The sequence below is a fragment of the Labrus bergylta genome, chromosome 11 (genome assembly GCF_963930695.1).
Source record: "Labrus bergylta chromosome 11, fLabBer1.1, whole genome shotgun sequence".
NCBI lineage: Eukaryota > Metazoa > Chordata > Actinopteri > Labriformes > Labridae > Labrus > Labrus bergylta.
This window is the reverse complement of record NC_089205.1, coordinates 19,009,923-19,030,474: the sequence shown is the minus strand read 5'-3', so window position 1 is coordinate 19,030,474 and position 20,552 is coordinate 19,009,923. Positions and strand designations below refer to the sequence as shown.

At 39.4% G+C, this 20,552-nt stretch overlaps 2 protein-coding genes and 1 long non-coding RNA gene across 3 annotated transcripts in view; 2 read left to right on the top strand and 1 right to left on the bottom strand.

The window, feature by feature from the left end:
- Positions 1-17,320, bottom strand: part of LOC136180445 (uncharacterized) — a 43,500-nt gene extending 26,180 nt beyond the window's left edge. Inside the window, exons 1-3 of the long non-coding RNA XR_010667095.1 lie at positions 17,182-17,320; positions 15,932-16,076; positions 15,670-15,776 (exon numbers count right to left, since the gene is read on the bottom strand). This is a non-coding gene — a long non-coding RNA (uncharacterized lncRNA). The remainder of the gene's footprint in view (positions 1-15,669; positions 15,777-15,931; positions 16,077-17,181) is intronic.
- Positions 9,713-16,857, top strand: tmprss5 (transmembrane serine protease 5). The gene is made up of 13 exons (XM_065959957.1): positions 9,713-9,844; positions 10,597-10,735; positions 11,378-11,458; positions 12,372-12,485; positions 12,855-12,990; positions 13,207-13,320; positions 13,428-13,471; positions 13,630-13,792; positions 13,957-14,141; positions 15,454-15,552; positions 15,661-15,803; positions 15,940-16,092; positions 16,672-16,857. The coding sequence occupies exons 1-13, from the start codon at positions 9,842-9,844 to the stop codon at positions 16,678-16,680; spliced, it is 1,383 nt and encodes a 460-aa protein (XP_065816029.1). The 5' UTR covers positions 9,713-9,841; the 3' UTR covers positions 16,681-16,857.
- On the top strand, positions 16,957-20,473 carry pih1d2 (PIH1 domain containing 2). The gene is made up of 5 exons (XM_020654422.2): positions 16,957-17,370; positions 18,590-18,710; positions 18,832-19,062; positions 19,628-19,902; positions 20,055-20,473. The coding sequence occupies exons 1-5, from the start codon at positions 17,188-17,190 to the stop codon at positions 20,193-20,195; spliced, it is 951 nt and encodes a 316-aa protein (XP_020510078.2). The 5' UTR covers positions 16,957-17,187; the 3' UTR covers positions 20,196-20,473.
- Positions 20,474-20,552: the final 79 nt, after the last annotated feature.

The following is a 20,552-nucleotide window of genomic DNA, read 5'->3' as shown; positions in this document are numbered from 1 at the left end:
TTTCTTTCCTATCGTCCTCATCTAACCGTAAAGTTTCCCCTGAGTACACCGTGAATGTTTTATTGTGTAATCTATTTTCTAGCTGTGTGACTTAAACCATGTCAGCTAAATTCCAGCCTGCAGGTCTTTACAGTTTCTCTCTGCAATGATCGAGCCTGTGTGTTTTTTTATTGCTCTGTTGTTCAGGCTCACAGTTTTGCCTCAGTGATCGTTTACAGTATATGACTGTGTTCAATCTTGCTGCTACTGAACAACAGTGTAAACATTGTGACCGTGTAAAGTATAACTGAAGCCTGGAGGGATGTCATGAAAGTGACCAGGTCGTCCGCTGTCTCTGGACACTTTCCTGCTCGTTCGGGGGCATTATATCAGAAAGTGGTTTCCAAGCTGTGAGTTAGGGCCCACCTGAGGTCAAAAGGCACAAATACAACGATTCTGCTGAATTGAAGTATGTACACTTATGTTACAGCATGTATGTTTGCAGTTTTCTAGTTGAATATAGAATAATATTACCACTTTGATTCTCTAAAAGAATGCATTTCAAAAACCCTTACAAGGAAAGAATAAGTAGTTTTTCTTGTAATGTTGTAGTCATTGGACAAAGTTGAGCACAGACATATTCCAGTCATTACATTATCACACGTTGCATAGCCTACATATGAAGCTGTTCATAAGTGGATGTCCGTTCATATTCTCTGATTTTAAATAGGTCACATGTCGGCTAAAAGAGGCAGGAGATACAGGCTGCCAAAGTCAAGCTCCTGAACTGGTTGGAAGAGAAAAGAAAAAAAAAGATTATTTTTCTCCAGCTTCAAAGTTACAGCTTCAGATCTGCCCTTCTTAGAATTGAAAGAATTGACACGACTCAGGTTGCTACATTGATGAATTGAGAGACGACGCGCGAAAGAAGAAAAGAACATCAGGCGGCAATTTCAGAAGGAATAGCCTGTTTAATTTATTTTAAAATACAAGCTATCTGTGATTTTGAATACTGGTTTCCTCATTCGAAAACATTGTTAGAATAGTGAACGCTGACGTTGTCGCTGAACACGGTAAGATGATATTTGATGTGACTCTACTTAAAGGAATGTTACATACAGGCCTACATGAACTCAAACATGCTCCAATTTATGCCTTTTCAGATAAATAATAGAAAAATATAGGATAACAATAAACTTACCACAGGAATTAGCTTTTAAGATATGTCTTTTTGTTCTCTTTTTAGTCATGCATTAAGCATTACATACAGTACATACTCACTTATAGGCATAGACCAGATATAAACAGAGATAAGTTCCTTTGCAAATGTGTAATTTTATTATATATTAATGAATTGTTTTCAAAGAGCTAGTAAGATTATGAGGTCCATTATAACCCGACAGCTCTATAAGATGCAGTATCAGTTACTCCCTGTTCAAGGACACTGAGAAAGTCAACAGCAAATTATAAGTCACTTCCAAATGCCCACACATTCCCCCAACTATCTGAACTGAAGTAAATCTTTCCAAGCCCTTCCTCCTTTAATTCCCTTATAAAAGGAATTCATTAAGCTTTGCGGTGAATTGTAATTTTGACTCTGCCAAAAAATGACAATCACCTCTGTAACCCCTGCACCTCTGATCACCCGCCCCGCCCTGTGTGCACGGCCACGCTCACTGGAGGAGCAGATTGAGCAGGAGCTGGTGTTAATGTAATCTCCTCTGTTTAATTAGAGGGAGCATGGTGGGCAGCTAAAGCAAACCACATTACCCACCATCTGCTGGGGAGCCGCTCTGCTCTTACCCTCTCTCTCCCTATCATTAGCCTCTACAAGACAAGACACCAACACATACATGACAGCTATTTATTCATCCTGCCACTTCCAATACAGACACCACTGCACCACTTTACCATTTACTCTACGAGGAGGTCACACTCAGGTTTAAACCTGTCACAAATGTATTGTGGTGTAATTACAATATGCTGCACGTCAAAACCAAAATTAAGATAGTTGTAAAATAATTAGACAATAAAAGCTACAAACAGTGCTTGCATAGTAGTGAAACAGCCATTTCTGCTTTAATAATTGCGACACAGCAACACATTCAAGATAATGGAGAAAAAATACCTATGAATAAATAACAATTAAATATCTTTTAAAGCAGCTTTTTCATTGATAACTTTCAACTGCTGTCAGACTCAAGTATAAATAAATCTTCACAGTCTTGCACGGTTGGTACACAGGTACATATACATATATAAGCATGTAACACAGGAAGAAACATATAACCAACAGGAAGAAACACATAAACAATCAAAGCAGCCAGTCAGTGTGGAAGCTTACTAAGAGCTTCAATAGCCAAGGGAAAAAAGCCCGGACCCTCTTCCAGGTCAGAGTCCTGTATCTCCGACCTAGCTGTCATGTATCACTCAATACATGACAGCTACTTAGCACTCATTTCTCAGGTGGCAGTCTTTATATTTCCACCACAAGAGGGCAGCATGCAACCACAGCTAGCACTTTTCCCAGACTGCAGGAGGACTCGAGGATTTACTGCTCTACTGAGGAGCAGAGCTCACCGGCAGCCAGTAGACCAGTGCAGATATTGAGAAGTGTGTGTGTGTGTGTGTGTGTGTGTGTGTGTGTGTGTGTGTGTGTGTGTGTGTGTGTGTGTGTGTGTGTGTGTGTGCGTGTGTGCGTGCGCCTGTGTGCTGAGATAGATAGGGGATAGATTATTGGCTCCTTCTCTCACCCCCTGCTCTATTCTGACCTGGACAGTTTATATGGGGCTTTACCTCCTTTTACACACACACACACACACACACACACACACACACACACACACACACACACACACACACACACACACACACACACACACACACACACACACACAAACCCTGCAGGTTGAAGACCAGTCTCGCTGCTGCATCGGTTTGATATTGCAGAAACAATACATGTGTACATACATACATATATCTACATGTAGAAAGCCGACCATTATGCCTCCTTGGGTTACACGTTGCATGAGGGGCGTAAGGGGCCTAAGTATCCCCAATCAAATGGAAATCTGTGAGCACCATTTTTGAGTTGAGGCAAACCAGTAAATGTTCAACAAAAAAATACTTGAATGAATGTGCTGCTCTATTAGCCTCACACTGAGATGCGTGAAACCTTTACATTCACATCTGCAGGCAGTTTAAATGTAATTTTCTATAAAATAATTTATATGATTATTTTAATAGCTGTCATTCACCTAGGCCCTTCTCAAATTTCAGCTGCATGTTATAAATGTCCATACACTCCTACTTTACTTTCTTCTCTTCTGTTTTTTTCAGTGACTTCAAAAGCATTCCAAGCTTCAGAGACGTGATTGGTATGGTCACGGGCTGTGAGAGAAACCATCAACCTGCTCAAATGTTACACAAGGAGAGAAGTGCCCATGTTTTAGGCTTATGAAATGAATTAGTGTTGAACAATGTTTACAAAATAATATATAAATCCAACAGAACAGCAGTGTAGGGTATATAACACCAAAACAATGTTCTTGTTGTGTCTTGAAAGGTGAATGTCAGAGTCTCCTTCACATGTTCAGTGTTAAATGTTTGTTCGGGTTGTGATAAGCGCTGAAACCACACTATCAGAAGAAACCTGAGACACAGTGTTAATGTGTCAAGTACTTTACAAATGCAGTTTAGTGTGTTTGCTTAGAAAATTGGTATAATTGAATAAAATAAGCATCATCCATATGTAAAGTCGTATCCTTGCATGTTTTTTATTATTACTTTGAGTTGTTCTGGGTGACAATAAGGTTCATACAAATTTCAAATTTCCTAACCCTAGCTCACAAACATTTAACTCCACATTGTGGCTTCTACTCCCGTACTCTCTGTGTCTCTCTCTGTGTCTCTCACTCAAACACAGATTTCTTCTTTGTCATGCTGATATTTAATGACCACTCAGGCATGGAGGGTCAAAAGAGCCAAGGTCAAAGGTGAAATGAGTCCACCACCGTTTCAGCAGCGTTTTACATGAGAATGTCTGAATATGGCTTTCCTTCACTGAGAATATCTCTGCAAACACACACAAACTCATTTAAGATCAGTGGACACCAGCATCATCAGCCCTGAACTCAGAGCAGCTCACACTAACATAGTTGCAGGAGTTGTATCAAATGAACTATCGTCATTTTCAGGAAGCCTGATTACCAATACCATATTGTTTTATAAAATAAGATGAAAAAAAACAAAACTTTTCATGACATATTTGTTTCTTTGTAAGCTGCTACTGTATGCTTCGAATTCCCTCATATCAATAAAGTATCTAGTTCTATCTATCTATCTATCTATCTATCTATCTATCTATTATCTATCTATCTATCTTTCAAAAAAACATAATCAGATCTCAAATCTGCTCATAATCTGTATAATTTGTTCTATCGGCAATGATTCAATAGTATGATATGTTTGCTGTAACCCTGTAGTTCAAAAACAAAGAAGTAGAAACGAGCGGATCAGACACAAGCTTTTATTTTCATAATCAGAAGCTCATGAAGCTCCAGCGAATGAGGCTAGAGGTCTGCAGCCTTTAGTCTCCAGCCTGGAGACTTCTAGCCTCATCTCGTCTCATGCCCTCTCACCTCACACACTCTCTAAATTGTTTGATGAAAAAAAATTTGACTTTCAAAATGTCAAAACATTTTAATGAATAAAATTTGACTTCAAAAAGGCCAAAGATTTTATATTTCAAATATATTTATTGAGTTTTCATCATATAAACACAAAATACAAAAAGAAAAAGAAGAATAATAAAACATAGAAAACACCAGGGTTGGGCAGTAATATTACACATTGCCACAAATGGTATAGAAATGTGCAGAACTAGTAAGACAAAAAGTCTCTGTGGCAGTGACAGTAATACCTGATAAAGCCCTTCCAACCCTCCCATCCCCAGCTGTAGGCCAAAGGCTTTAACCAAAAAATTATGACTTCAAAAATGTCAAAAATGTTGTTGAAAAACATTTGACTTGAATTTCTCGACGTTTCACGAAACTGTTTTACTAAATTTCTCACAAATTTTCATGAGAAAATGTTGACTTCCAAAATGTCGAAAATTGTCATCAAAAAATTTTACTTCAAGAATGTCAAACATTTTCTTTAAAAAAATATTGAAAACTTTTATGAAAAAATTTTGACTGCAAAAATGTTGAAAAGTTTCACCAAAAAATGATGACTTCAAAACATAGACTGTAAAAAGGTCATTGAGTGAAGCTTTTTTTTTTTTTTTTAGAGCTCCCCCTGCTGACTGGCTGCAGTATTGGTCATAAGCCCCGCCTCCTCAATGATAACAGACGGGATGTTGGTCAAACTGCAGAGTTAAGATACTCGTCACATAATCTTTTTTCAAACCTAAACTCTGCTGTGATCATTAGTTATTATCACACTACATTGTGTTCAAATGCAAATTTTTCAGTTTAGTTTCTTTTAAATAAGTTATTTGAGGCTGAAAAAGGGGATTTTACGTCATAGTTGACGATGATTGACAGCTGCCGATCCTGCGTAGCTCTCTTTGGGAATAGCAAAACTACTAGGCCAACAGAGCAACAGTAACATTATGATGTCAATAATATGTTACTGATACTTTATCTCTTTATTTTAGTAAAGAATCGGAGGCGAAATCCTGATAAACTATGCTAGCTGTGCTTCATGATACTATAACTTTACTGTGCTCAAGGTCTCTTAAAGTAAAATAGAATATGTCCTGATGGTCTCACTGCCAACAATCTGATAAGTGAGGAGTCATCTGTTTTCTGTTTCTGGCTTCTTAATAAGAGGATGTGTAACTGTCACTTACATGTATTTTCACCACATTACTGACAGTTTCAAATGAGTTCAACATTAAAACACATTCACAACATGACTGGGGATTAGTAATAACTGCTGGTAGGAGTGAAAAAATTGTTGGGGAACGATACATTTGGATCATGTCTTTAATGCTCCTCTCTGCTCTGCAGCTGTGGGCTAATGACCGGCTCTGCTGAGAAGTCACGACCAACAATATCAAACGGCCCAACTCTCAGGAAGGCCCACACATGGGTGAATCAGATTTAAATGACTTGGTGGGCTTGACTTTAGAAAAAGGGCAAAAGCTCTACACACTTTAAAAAAGAAGCTTCCCTCTGTTGTGTTCAGTTCAGCCCGACTGTGGGGTTTCACAGTACTGACTCAGAGGCTGCATCTGATGCTCAAGGCTTGGAAGCTGAGAGAGGCACATGCTCAGTGCTGAGATAAGAGATGAGCTGATCAAATCTCACAACACCAAACTGTGAGAGCGCTTCTCCCTCAGAGCAGAAAGAGATAGAAGCAGCTCCAAACTGAGCTGCTGCCAGCCTCTTCACAGCGGAGCCCGGGTTGTGCTGCATGAATACATGAATGAAAGTAGTCCACAGTTGAGGCGTCTGTGTGTGTCCCCCTGTGTGAGGTGACAGACCGGTTTGTTCTGGTCACATTTGCAGGAATGACTCATGATATTCAAATTTATAATGAGGGAGAGAAGACAGGCCAAAGTTTCTTAAGTCACTCATTTGGATGCGGTACCTTACTTTAACTTTAATACAACCTCCTGAGCTGGGAGAACATGATTAAACAAAATGCATGCCTCTTTTATAACATCACACATGGTTTGGCCCCTCCCCCACTCAGAGAGTTTTTAAGCATATACGACCAAATACACATCACTTAATGAGGGGTGTCTCAAGAGGGGATTGCATTAATCCTCCATAAGGAAGTGTGCTTTTAGTCAGTCGGCCTTTTCTGTTAAAGCCTCACGTGAATGGAACAACATCCCAACGGTTATCAGAGAGAGCAACACATATCGTTCATTTAGTTCACATCTGAAACACTGGCTAATTAATCACCACATCTGTCAGCACTGAACCTGTTCCGCTCGCTGCTGCCACCTTGTGTCTGGTTGTTGGTGAACGTGTCCTGTGTTTTTAATTAATGTGGCCTGCATGCATTAGATATCTGTTGAGGTGAGCTTCAGGTATAGCTCACTCGATGTTTTGTATGTGGACTTTTTTAATTTGTACGTGTTTACTGTATACTAGTGTTACATTTTGTTGCTGCTCAATGCTGCTCCATGTCTGTCCTGCATGAGATGCATTTTTTTATATCAACCAAATGCTGCTTTATGTGTATCCTGCATGGTTCATGTATTTTCACCTGGCTGTTTACCTGTTTGCTTCATTACTGTCGTGATATTTCTATTTGTAGCTTTAAGCGATGTTTGAATTTGTTTCTTTTAGGGAGCCTTTTATAAAATCTGGCCAGGGACAACGGATGAAAATGATCCCTTTGGCTAACTCTGGCATATTTACAGAAATGTTTATTAATACGCAATGTCCCTGGGCAAAAAAAATAAAATAAAAAAATAAGTTCCAGTTAAGTGCTCTTTTACTTTCCAGGCTGTAGTTGGTAGTCTGGTGTTGTTGTGTGCTGCTGTCTTATGCAGTGAGAGGGTTGTTTAGCTGTATTTTGTCCACCTATTTATATTAGATGGAAATCTCAAAATCAATTAATAAATTATTGTTATTACTGATTATTTCATGGCTTGATCTGCAAAACATATATATTTTAAAAATAATGTATTTACTGTCAGATAATCAAGGTAAAAAATCAATAACAGTGCTCCTAAAGCCCCAGATGACATCATTTTTAATTATCTTTTATCCTGATCACATATATAATTGATTTCATACGTGTAAGTGACAGTTACACATCCTCTTATTAAGAAGCCAGAAACAGAAAACATTTGGCTTGGTTTGCTTGATAAATGCTTTAAGATGACTCCTCACTTATCAGATTGTGGGCAGTGATGTTCCATCAATCATTTCAGCCCTGAATGTGACACAAAAACAAAAACAGCACCACAAACCACACAGCCTAAAACAATTTGTATTAAGTTCAATCATATTTTCTGTAACAGTTAGTCATTTGATGCTTCAGCCTGATAACCTCACAACTGATTTTGAATGAGTAAATATATTATTCATAGACACATAGTAACAAGTGAAAGCGAGATGACTGGTATTTGCCCTTAAAATCACAACACAGGGCGCGCCTGTTGCCTTGTGGTACGCGCCCTATGAATGGAGGCTGTGGTCTTTCGGGCGGGCGGCCCAGGTTTGAGTCGTGGCTCTTTCCCTGCATGTCGTTCCCAACACACTCTCTCTCTCTCTCCCTGATTTCTGACTACTAACTACCGAAAGCCTAAAACAATCCTTTACAACCGAATTTACGTGTTGTGTCTTAAAGTAAACCAAGGCTCTGCCCAATTAAGCAAGACACAATTGTATTTGGGTTAACTGTAATCTGTGTATTGTTTAAAGTTATGTAAAAGCATGACAAGAGTTAAAAGGTAGAAATAGCTTTAAATTCTTCATGTTGATAATGTTTAATGCTTTTTATTGGAGCAATCGCATAAAAATAAACTCAAAGTTTGTGTTATATTGTTGTTTTTTACAACATGCATATCCCTGAAAAACAGCATGATTCCTTTTCCTCCAAAGGAATTCTTCTAACACAGAAAATCGTCTGAATGGTAGAAATATAAATCACTATTTACCCTGCTGTCTGAGAAACAAATATGACCAGAAGAGGGAGACATCAAATCCCTGTGAAGACGCCCGTCCTCCTCCTGCTCGCTGCTCTGTTTGTCTCTGCTGCAGAACAATCGGGCCTTACACTAATATTGTCAAACATTATTAACCTCACAATGCTGGTGATAGAAAATTCAGCAATTGGCTCCATCACAAGCAATTTCCACCACTGCTGCAATGCTCATTACTCTGTGTTTGATTTCCAAATAATTCCTTATGACACCTGTTAGATGAGCCAAATAGATGTGGGGCCATTTCTTGGAGTCAGACCTGACAGTCAGACAAGGAGGAATTTTCTTCCTGGCAGGTTGTTCCCTTCACCTGCTCTCTGGCTAATCCCACATCACACATGCGGGAAAATACATAAATAACCTTTGTGTCAATATTCTTTTATCTAAACGGATTGAATTAGTCATTTATTTTCAATGTAAATTCATTTTTTGCCTCTGAGTGCTGCTGTGAAGACATTCTTTCATCTCTTTAAAGCAGTTTTCTCACCATTTCCAAAGCGTATGCCCTTCCTGGTTAATTATTCTTTCTATTTTTAGAGCTAATGATACCTTCATGAAAGTACCAAAGCCACCTTTTCTACAGAAATGATAAAAAAGAAGATATTTGAAATGAAAAAAGAGAAAACACTCTTGAGTGTGATCTGGTTGAAAGAGTGCGGACAGTGGAGAAAGTCTCGTCTTTCAGCAGCAGACCGAGGAGACTTCATTTTGTTCCTGAGTGTTGAGAGGTGATAGCTTTGGATTCCAAATGACGGGGATGGACGTGAGGCTTTTCAACAATCTGCAATAATGACCTTTTCTCAGAAGCTACAAACTGTCAGGTAATGACGCGTCTCATGCTAAAAAATGGACACTCTTTTGGCACAGGTAAAAAGTGTTACCTGGCAACCCGCAGTGTCCTATCAGTAGTCAGTGAGGAGATACTCTGGAGATGCTCGTCCTACCTACAAAGACCTGGTTCAGCCTGCTTTCTACAGGCCCCATGACCCCCCTGCACAAACAACAGCCTCATTCTCTGCACCTCTGCTGACCTCATTGTCTCTTTGTGAAGGGAAAGTCCAGAGTTGCATTCTGTTAAATGGCAAATGGTGCATCAACGTCGAGCGGGACAGACCTCTCTACCTCTGGCACAGGCCTACAGATGAGCACGGACACTCCTGCCTTTTCTTCAGGACTGTACGAAAGGAAAAAATGGTAAATACTCACTACACCTTGCTCTAGATGTCTAGCGTATGCAAAGACACCTACCTCATAATTTCACCTTCACTTGCACCCTTCAAACTTTCAGTAACAGCTGCTCTTTACACCTGTCAAATGCATCTGTCACATTTACAGTTAGATTTTTTATGTGCATCTTGGGAACTTCGCTACACAGCTGTATGCATTTCAAGATTGCGTTTTACAATATGCAACTCTTGCCTATTCACAATCTGAAATGACATGTTTAGCTACACTGGCGCACTGCAGAGAGCAGATGGCATTGCATTTATTTTGATGGATTTTTATACTTCTATTGTATAATACCAAGTCTGCATTTCACAGTTACGGGGGGCTTTATTATAATTACTGTAATACTCTACAATATGTTGCTTATAGAACCAGCTGCTCCTTGGAGAGTAAGCCTAACAAAAACACGCACACAATCACAAACACACATGCACACACCGGAGAGATTATAGTTTTCTGAAAACACTAACAGAAAATGTGTTCCAACCTTTGAATTGAAACATGTTGTACAAGATGCAATAACAGACACAGCAGGGCTTCACTGTGAGGAAATATGTGATGCACACACCTGTGCACATCTGACTCCTTACATACAGCCTGCCCAGTGGTGGCTTACATGCAGTAATACCTTGCTCTGTGTCAGAGGAGCAGATGGTCAGCAGGTAGCTTTTGTATCAAACTTTTCCAAATGTCTGAAACACTAACTGTACTTCACACAGAGTCTTGATGGAGATGCACTATCAGTGATCGAGAACCCGGCGGCTGTCAGCCATTCTTTTCCATCAGAGAAAACAGTCGGAGACGCAGCGACCAGAGGAGTGCAGGGCTGGTTTAAAGGGATTCATTCAACAACACACGGTGAGCTCCAGTGATCCAGTTCAGAAAAAATGACACAAGATATTAAATCATGCTGAAACATGCCTAGACTAAGTCCATCACCAGTGAACTGTTAAGCAGTTCTGTCTTCTAAATAGAGATGCTCAGATATCATTCTCTCCTCTATCATACATATTCACATACCTAGACCAGAATATCAGCCGATATGCAATATCCATCCCATACCAGCAGGCTATAAACTTTTGGAAAAACACAAATTGATGACATTTTGCAAGCTTTGACAAACATTATACCCCATACCAGCACTGCACTGCTGTCGTTTGTCACCATCACATCATAATTTACATGAAACCTAATGTTTGGGGGGAAATAACAAGTTATGGTGCATGATCGCTGCATGACTTGTGTACTTGCTGACACCGTTTGAAGCAGAATCAGAGGCCACAATTGATACTCACGATATCACATCTTTAACAACTCTAACAGTTCCTTTTTACTCTTTAGTGCCATTCATGTATGGACTAAAGTTAATAACGTCCCTGGCCTGTTCTGTCTCTGTGCTGTGTCTGTGAACTTTCTAAGTAACAGCTGACATTTAACAATTGTCTTCAGATCCTATCTGGGATCAGAAGGCTTTAACTCCAGGCTTAATTGTTGCTATAGCTCACAGGCTGTTGAGGCTGCTGGCAGCTGTGTGTGCAGTTGGACTCCTGGGAGGCTTGGCTGTAGGTGTCTGGTTTCTAGGTGAGTCATTGTGTTGAGAAAGAACCCCTAAATTAGTTTAACAGTAACCGGGAAATGGAGACGAATGTGCAAAATGCCTCGTTCAAGCCACTTAGCTGCTGCAGACTGTATTTTCAGGTCACTGCCGCTCTATTATACAGCAGGGCCGGACTGGATATTTTAGGACGATTTAAAATCAGATGTTGGAAGTTTTGGTAAAATGTAATATGAGACTGAAACTAACAATTTTGGTTTCTGCTAGCTAATCTTACCATAAATTGCTTACTAAGAAAACTGATAAATATGTATTCTCAATTTAGGAAGAGGAACAGCAACAAATTGTGTTCAGTGTTTGCCAGTTTTGCCTGATAAATCAAGGAAACTGTTCACAGATGACCAAAATATTCACAACTGCAGCTCTCACAGTATAATTATAATTATATATAAATATATAAATTTTCCGATATTAATTGACTTTATCTTCGAAAAGGTTTCATTAGTCAGGGCCCTCTGGTTGTTAAATTATGTAAAGGTTTTCATGATTTCAAAAAATATATATTTAACTCCAGCCAGGTCCATATGTCAGTGGATATTAGAAGATATCCAACACGTCTGGATATCTTAATCAATTTAATTAAGTTAATTAAATGTTGGTGTGAAATTTTTGCTTGTCAGTCTCATATGTTCGCCAATGTATAGAAGTCCAGTCCTCTTTTTTTGTCCCCCTTTCAGACCTGGAAGAAAGATTTGTGAAACAGTTAATAAATGAATTAAGTGTATTGTTTTAGGATATGGAAATATTTGATTAAATCTTGTAAAAGAGTATTGCTCAAGATTCTGCCCATGATCTGATAGCATTTAGTTAAACTGAACACTTTATCTTTCAGTTTCACTGGCTAATTACAAGTGTGATTACCAACATCCTTATCTACAGTAAAATTCCTTCTGAAGCCTTCCTACTCACAAAGTCCTGTGGGGCTGGGGGACACAAAGGAGACGCCTTTCTGCAACGTGACAGAGGATATTTCCACCTCTGACCCAAGGAAAGGTCTGTGTTTCCTCCTCTTTCTGCTGTTTGTTTTGATTCTCTCTTTCATAACTTAGCCAACAGGGCTGCACATTTTGATGCAATTCTTCATGCTGGGTCATGGTTCACCTCTGGAGTGATTTCAAGATGATCAGAGGCACAATTACCATTCAGCAGCTGCTTCTTGTTGCCTTTTGTTTGCTCTTGAGATGCGCCCATTGGCTCACATGAAAACATCACAAATAATGATCTGTTAGTACTGACTGCATTAGCATAGATTCATGTGTTTTTTTTTTTCCTGAATCATTTCCCACTGCCTCAGAAGAGGCTTGTTCATTACTGTTTACTGAGAGCTCGTCTCTGGAGCGATTTTCAATCAATCAGGTTCAGTGTTTTACAGAATCAGCGCAGAGAACTCTCTCCTGGAGATCCAGCTGGGGAAGCTTCCCACCTGGCTGCCTGTGTGCTATGAGAGGTGGAACTCCTCGCTTGGGACGCTGGTCTGCAGACAGCTGGGTTATCTGAGGTCCTGACAGCCTCACACACCACCTCTGCTCTTAAAAATGATTGAAACTGGAGCACCCACTCACTTAGGATATTTAATCTTAGCCTTCTTTGCCAAGGTTGAAGGCTTGGCTTATATATGATCTGCCAATACCTCATTTGCAATCTCTCTTCACACGCTATGAGTCTGAATTATCTTAATACTCTTTTCCACCCATTTTGAATATTTTCTCTTCAGACTGACCAAGCATAAAGGAGTGAATCTCACTGATATCGGGCCAAACTACACTAATGGCTTTATACAAATTACCTCAGAACACAAGAGGAATCTGGAAAATATATGGCAACTCAGGTAAGGCAATTTGTCAGGGGACATCATACTCATAATGATGAAGAGAAAATTGTGGCTACCAGCTCATTAATTATGCATCATTAATTTCTCTATTTATTTTCATTTAGGGGAAGCTGTAACACAGGGAAGGTTATCGCTTTGCAGTGTTTTGGTGAGCAAATTAAAGTTAACTTTTTGTTTGACTTTGCACCCAACACCCAGTCCTGTAGTCCTTATTTATAACACTTCAGAAAAAGCTGCAGAGAGTGAATGATGCTGGTTGCTGCAAGCGCTCCAGCCCCCTTTTTTGATGAATGGATCTCTGTGCAGAGTGCGGGACCCGAGCAAAGCTGCCCAGGATAATCGGGGGAGTGGAGGCCACGCTGGGCAGGTGGCCGTGGCAGGTCAGTCTGTACTACAGCAACCGTCACACCTGCGGAGGCTCCATCATCACCAGTCAATGGGTAGTCACAGCCGCCCATTGTGTGCACAAGTAAGCCAGCTGACCTTACCAGTGCTAAACATCCAGGGTTACAGATTCTCTGAGAAGGGGAATAATCACTCATTAACAGCTGCAGCACACTGGACACATGACAGCGCTCTCTTATCAGTGTCTGCCTCCTTTTTCTTTTTTTCTTTTCTTATCTGAAATGTCAGTTACAGACTACCTCAGGTGTCCAGCTGGGTGGTCTACGCCGGTATCATCACCCGCAGCTCAGCTAAAATGGCCCAACACACTGGACACGCTGTAGAAAAAATCATCTTCAACAAGAACTACAACCACAGGAGCCACGACAACGACATAGCCCTGATCAAACTGCAGACACCTCTAAATTTCTCAGGTCTGACTTTGAGCTTCGCACACAAAGTATGAACTCAGACAGCAGCACTCCAAAAACACTGAAAAATTCAACACTCCGACCTGAGTTCACATCTAATTTTCTTATTCTGACGCATTTTAGCAGACAAGCCGTCATCCGACCACTGCAAAGGTGTATTACTGCTCTTTTTGAAAATCAAAAAATGATTACTGCTCTGTCTCAAGTTGAACTCAAATCTGCAGCCATGTCGCCCAGTGAAAAACGCTTCCATTAAAACAATACGAACATATCTTGCAACACAACACTTAAACCCTCTTTTCAAGCACAACATAAACAAAAACAATGCTTGTGTTTGAATGCTTTACACTCCTGTAAGACATTTTTAAAACAAATTAAAACTGATGCCTTTACAGTATATGACCTACTAAAGCAAATGAGCCAATTATTGACAATGAGTGGTACATTTGAGTGCTAAAAGAAAGCAGGAAAAGAACTGTGTCAGGAATTTCTACCTACAAATGCGGTATGAAATCAGCGGTGATAGAGGACATACCGCTTTGTCCGATGGGGGCGCAAAAAAAAAAGGACACAGAATATAAATTCACAGGAGCTTTAAACTGAGATTTAGTATTTAGCATGGATTGGCAGCAGATGAACAGCATTTAAGAGTGAGATTATGTGTATTAATCAGTCTGCAGAGTAATCGTCAAACATTTGTGGGAAGCTGTAAAATACTATGTGGTACAACTAAATATGATACGTAAACCCAATCCAAGTTGAACGAGAAAGAGTCTAAAGGCTCGGATAGAATAAGACACAAAAATCATCCAGTGCCTTTTCATAAACATGTTAATGTACCTCTTTGTCATGAAGTCACATAAAGATGGAGAGGAGAACTCGTAAGGACTTTGGTGCGTGGGGGTGGTTTGTTTCTATAAACCGCCTAATGGTGCGTTTCTTTTCTGTGAATGCAGAGAAGCAATGAAAACTTCTTTCCTCTTTAAAGGACAGTAAATCAAAAGATGCATCTTCCCTAAGAAAGACAACTATTCGACCAGCTCATCATCATGGCTGCCACTCAGATATCCTAGGTCATTTCATTTAGTTCTAACCTTCCAAAGCTATATATTTAAGCATAGCCCATTACACAATAGGCACACAATTAGAATAGTGTGTGTATGCCTCTCAAACAATGCAGATGAAAAGGCTTTATAACTATGAAAATGATTTGAATGAAAAAAGGGTTTGAAACATGATAATTACATTTAAATGATAACGCTCCAACCTGCAAGAATTATAAATGAATACCCTTTCCCCCTCCCCCTTTAATTAGATACAATTAGGCCCGTGTGCTTGCCTCAGTATGACTCTGACCTTCCAGGAGGTACACAATGCTGGATCTCAGGATGGGGATACACACAACCTGAGGGGGGTGAGATGCTTCCGCACTGCTCTAAAACTAATTTACATCTGATTCACAGAAGTTGTGCAGTGTGCAGCGTATTGAAAAAGTAGCCATAACTGTGTTTTTATCTCTCAGTTCACTCACCTGACACCCTAAAAGAAGCTCCTGTTCCCATTATAAGCACGAAGAAGTGTAACAGCTCCTGCATGTACAACGGAGAGATCACACCGCGCATGCTCTGCGCAGGGTACCTGGAGGGAAAAGTGGATGCATGTCAGGTAAGATGCATGCACATAGCAGCACTTCTGCTAAGGTGTTGTTAAGATTAATTCTGTAATTTGTGTACGGTCAAATGGTGGCATGATGACAGCTGGGTGAGGGTGTTTTCAGTCGTGTTTCTGTGTACCTCTCCAGGGGGACAGCGGGGGTCCTCTAGTCTGCCAGGATGAAAATGTGTGGAGGCTGGTCGGGGTCGTCAGCTGGGGGACAGGCTGTGCTGAACCCAACCATCCTGGAGTTTACACCAAAGTCGCTGAATTCTTGGGCTGGATCTACGACATGATAGAGGTAAACAGACATTCTATGCTAGAAAGAGACCAAATACTTGTTCAGTGCAGCTGTACTTTGATTGACCTACTGTATATAGGAAACTGCAATGCCTGCTACTACCCTACCTCTCTGTATTCAGAGGTAATACACAACATTGTTTTATTTAAGGAAAACAAAATGAAAACCCTTTCATATCAGAAGCTGTAACAAGAATGTTTGGCATTAGCTTTAAAATGTTTCTTTGGATCAACTGCGCTATACGTTTAAATTCAGCTTGATTTCTCCAACATTAAAAAGCTGCTTAGGCAGACATTAAATACAACATTAATTATAAATATGATTCAATTCTACTACATGCTGAAGGGTCATACTACTGCTTAATGATTGTTTTTATTTCAATACTGTAGGCTATCTTTTACTGAGTGAAACATTACAACTTTTATGTCAGAAATTCAAAAATATCCCAGTTTTTATTAATCCACACAGTAATTATCATGATTGTTATAATACCAGCAACAGATGGGAATTGTAGTGTGCACAATGGAGTGCAAGTGCAGTTTCACTCTGATTGCTTATAATTACTGATTATCTTTGCAGAATTACTGAGAAGGGCAAACGGAGCGCAACAAGCATGCAACGGATTCTACTGTTGGAGACAACTGGAAATTTACAGTTTTTTTTAAATTTTATGTCAGTTATTTCATGTAAACTTTAACACAGACTGTAGACATCTAAATGCATGTTTACGTTACATTTTTCATGTATTTAATATAAACGATGCATCTGAAAATGTGTGCAGTGTGATTATTGAGCTGCATCTCTGCTGTTCACCGCCAGGTGGCATCGGTGGAACGTTTCCTCTCATCTAGTTTCCATGGCAACACACAACATTAATTTACCTGGCATTAGTTGATACTAATATCCCAAATATTGACGTTCGTTTGTGTCTGAATTAGCTGGATATATTTGGATATTTAGAGCATTTAAAAAAAGCAACAATCTTCAGTAACACTGTGGAACAGCTGGTTCTCAAACCTTAACTCACAAACACAGCTTGTAACAGTTAGTTAGCTCTAGTGTTTGCTAAATTCAGGGATAGACACTCACCTGACGATGTCCAACACTTGCAGTGGAGAGGATGCTTTACTGTCGGTTAATCAGTTCTGGTCAATGCTGGATGATCTTTCTCAAAATGACCCTGCATCTTACCGCAAGTTTATAGAGAAAAACGTGAAGGAAGGAGCTGCATTCAGCGCACCGCCTGAGCTCGACTCTTGTTTGCACACGGACATAGAGGTAAGTTTGCAGGCAGCAGCTCAACACTTTTGCAATAGAGCCTGCAGGCTACAGACATTTTACACAACAGCGGGGAAAGCACAGGGGAGACACACAAATAAAGGGTCGGTTTCCTGAGGTGTTGCTGCAGATTTTGTGACCAGTATGGAAGCTCATTTCCGCCAGTTAAAAAAAATATAAATGAAAATAATAAAGTGGCATAATTTCAATTTATCTCATTATTTTGACTTATCTCATTATTATGACTTTATATCTCATAATTTCGACTTTTTATCTCATAATTTTGACTCTATATCTCATAATTTCGACTTTATATCTCATTATTATGACTTTTTATCTCATAATTTCGACTTTATATCTCATTATTATGACTTTTTATCTCATAATTTCGACTTTTTATCTCATAATTTTGACTCTATATCTCATAATTTTGACTTTATATCTCATTATTATGACTTTATATCTCATTATTATGACTTTTTATCTCATAATTTTGACTTTATATCTCATTATTATGACTTTTTATCTCATAATTTTGACTTTTTATCTCATAATTTTGACTTTATATCTCATTACTATGACTTTATATCTCATAATTTTGACTTTATATCTAATTATTTTGACTTTTTATCTCATTATTTTGACTTTATTATTTTCATTTTTATTTTTTTAACTAGCGGAAATGGGCTTCCACAGACCAGAGATTCTACAACCCAAAAAATATTCCTCTTGTGTTTTACCTGCAGTTAATCCTGAAGCATATCATAATCAAATACAGGATTTGGGACTACAATAAGGGAAATATGTAAAAAAAAATGTAATTGGTATAAAAAAATTAGGAAGCCTTTAACACCAGGCCCTTGGCACTGGTATAATAATATTTCAGCCATTAGCGATGCTACACCTTATTTATAGGTATAGGCCTATAAAAAGTGTTCTGTAGTTGAAGACCAATAAAGTAATTCCGTAATTATGTTGACTGACTGAACCCAGATTTATTAGGTTGTTTTTTGCTTTCCTTTTAGCTAAAAATCCTAATAAATGTTTGGGTTGATTACAGAATAAATTGTTATGGCTCTACTGTCAAGCCCTTAACAGAGGACATCTAATGTATATAACACACAGTTAAGCTGCCACACCTTTTTTTATTTGAAAGGTTAGAGTAAGGGTGTGTTTTGACAGGTTTTTCTGACCGAGGGTACATCTGTGTCCACAACAGGGGCCCAAGAAAGGGTCGTTGTATATCAACATATGCAGCTGGAAACGTGTGCCTGCTCCTCAGGATCCCAGCAGGCCTGTACCTGTGTGCTCAGGAAAATTGGAAACAGACACAAATGAAGGTCAGGCAAAAGACAAAGCTGTGCTGCCTTACAAGCAGAAAAAAACATTTGCTTACTTTGTATTACATTTCTTACTTTATGAAATCAAGGATGCTAATAAATGGTGTATTTTGCTTTGCAGGTTGTGACACCGTGTTGGATGTGGTGTTTAACCCTGCAGTGCTACAGGAAAGTCATAAAGACAAAGCAGAAATCTATTTGCTTGCCTTGAGCTTTGCGGAGCAGCACCATGGGTTGAAATTATCTCGGCAATATGAAGTCGTCAGCTGTAGCCCAAAAAGTAGCCCAAATGACTTGCACCGCCGACTCGGGTTTAGCCAGTGGCCTAACAACTCCAAACAACAAGACACAGGTAGAGCAGTAAATCCTATACCCTCTAAATTAGCCACAGACCATTTATGTTTGAGCTCTGTTCTTTCAGCTGCAGGTGTATTAACATGAACTTACTTCTGTCCACGTTCTAATAATCCAGAGTAGGGCTGGGCGATATATCGAGTTTTTAAGATATATCGATATTTTCAATCGAGATAAAGGGTAAGACAATATCGTTAATATCGATATAGTTCACGTTGCATTAAAATAACGTTATATACGTCTTCGGTAGAGCTGCCAGTTCACCTATTTCTCATGTCACTGTCTCTCCCTCTTCACTCTGCTCCTCTCTCTCTATCTCTGAGCCAAACTCAGCAAACTAAATGGTTAACAAAACACACAACTGTGTTTACTTTGTTGTGCAGAAAATTAATTAACCTCACAAACAGGTAGTTTATTTTCGTGTACATGTTGAACTTGTGCAACTGACTGTTAATAAAAGACATATCGATATATATCGAGTATTGCCATTCAGTGAAAAAATATGGAGACATTAGTTTTGGTCCATATCGCCCAGCCCTAATCCAGAGTGTTCCTTTCCACAGCTACTCAGACCCCAGCTGCCCTTTTGCAGCAGATCTCCTCTCTACGCTCAGAGACACAAGACCAGCAGCCAGTGGCCCAAATTATCCCCAAAGCTGCAGAGCACAAAAGGAAGGATTTGATCCAGGTCATCTCCTCCACATTTGTGCAGCCTCAGAAGCCAGACTACCAACTCGAGGTGAAGAATGATACAGCGGGAGTTCCTCGCAGCGTGGAATTGACAGTGGAGCTGCCAAAGGTTTCCTCCATGTCAGAATGCCAGCTGAGTATCTCGAAGGTTAGCACTTGCACACTCCCCTGAACAGTTATAATGAACCTTTTTAATGATACAACGTGTGTCGATGCGTAGTTGGGTGTCATAAAGAATATTTCTTTGGCATGTTTCTGCATTTCTCAGTCCCACAGTGTCATGACTTTTATTCTCTGCAGGACGACGTCTTACTGGAAGTGGAGGATGTCTACTATTTACACGTGGATTTCCCAAAAATTGTAAATGAAGACACAGCGTCCGCCATCTTTGACAAGAAGAAAAGAAGGCTTACTATGAGAGTAGATGCTTTAGAACCCTAATTGAGAAACATATTTACATGATTTAGACCTCTTGGAAACAGGCTGATAAAGATTTCTGATGATGAAGGTACCTCAAGAGTCCTTGCTATGCAATTTAAAATGCCTTGTGAAAAGATTTAAGTATGAAGAGACCATGCTTACCCTCTTCAGGTAACAAACAAACCCTTTTAAGGCATTCTGTAAGCTGATCCTTCCCCGTAACCAAAATGCAGTTTTTTTAAATAAATGAATGTTTCACTGTGCTCATTTATGCTGTGTGGGTTGATGTGCAGCGGCAAATGTAATTCCTTACCCTAAAAACATTAATTGAGTTTAACGACAATCAGCAGCGTTTGTTTACTTTTGTGTGGGTGTAGG

Coding starts and splice junctions, on each gene's coding strand:
- pih1d2 (XM_020654422.2), top strand. CDS start 17,188: ATGTCCAACACTTGCAGTGGAGAGGATGCTTTACTGTCGGTTAATCAG. Junction 18,711..18,831: donor GGAAACAGACACAAATGAAG/GTCAGGCAAAAG, acceptor TTTGCTTTGCAG/GTTGTGACACCGTGTTGGAT. Junction 19,903..20,054: donor GCCAGCTGAGTATCTCGAAG/GTTAGCACTTGC, acceptor TATTCTCTGCAG/GACGACGTCTTACTGGAAGT.
- tmprss5 (XM_065959957.1), top strand. Junction 10,736..11,377: donor GATTCATTCAACAACACACG/GTGAGCTCCAGT, acceptor TTGTTGCTATAG/CTCACAGGCTGTTGAGGCTG. Junction 15,553..15,660: donor ATACACACAACCTGAGGGGG/GTGAGATGCTTC, acceptor TTTATCTCTCAG/TTCACTCACCTGACACCCTA.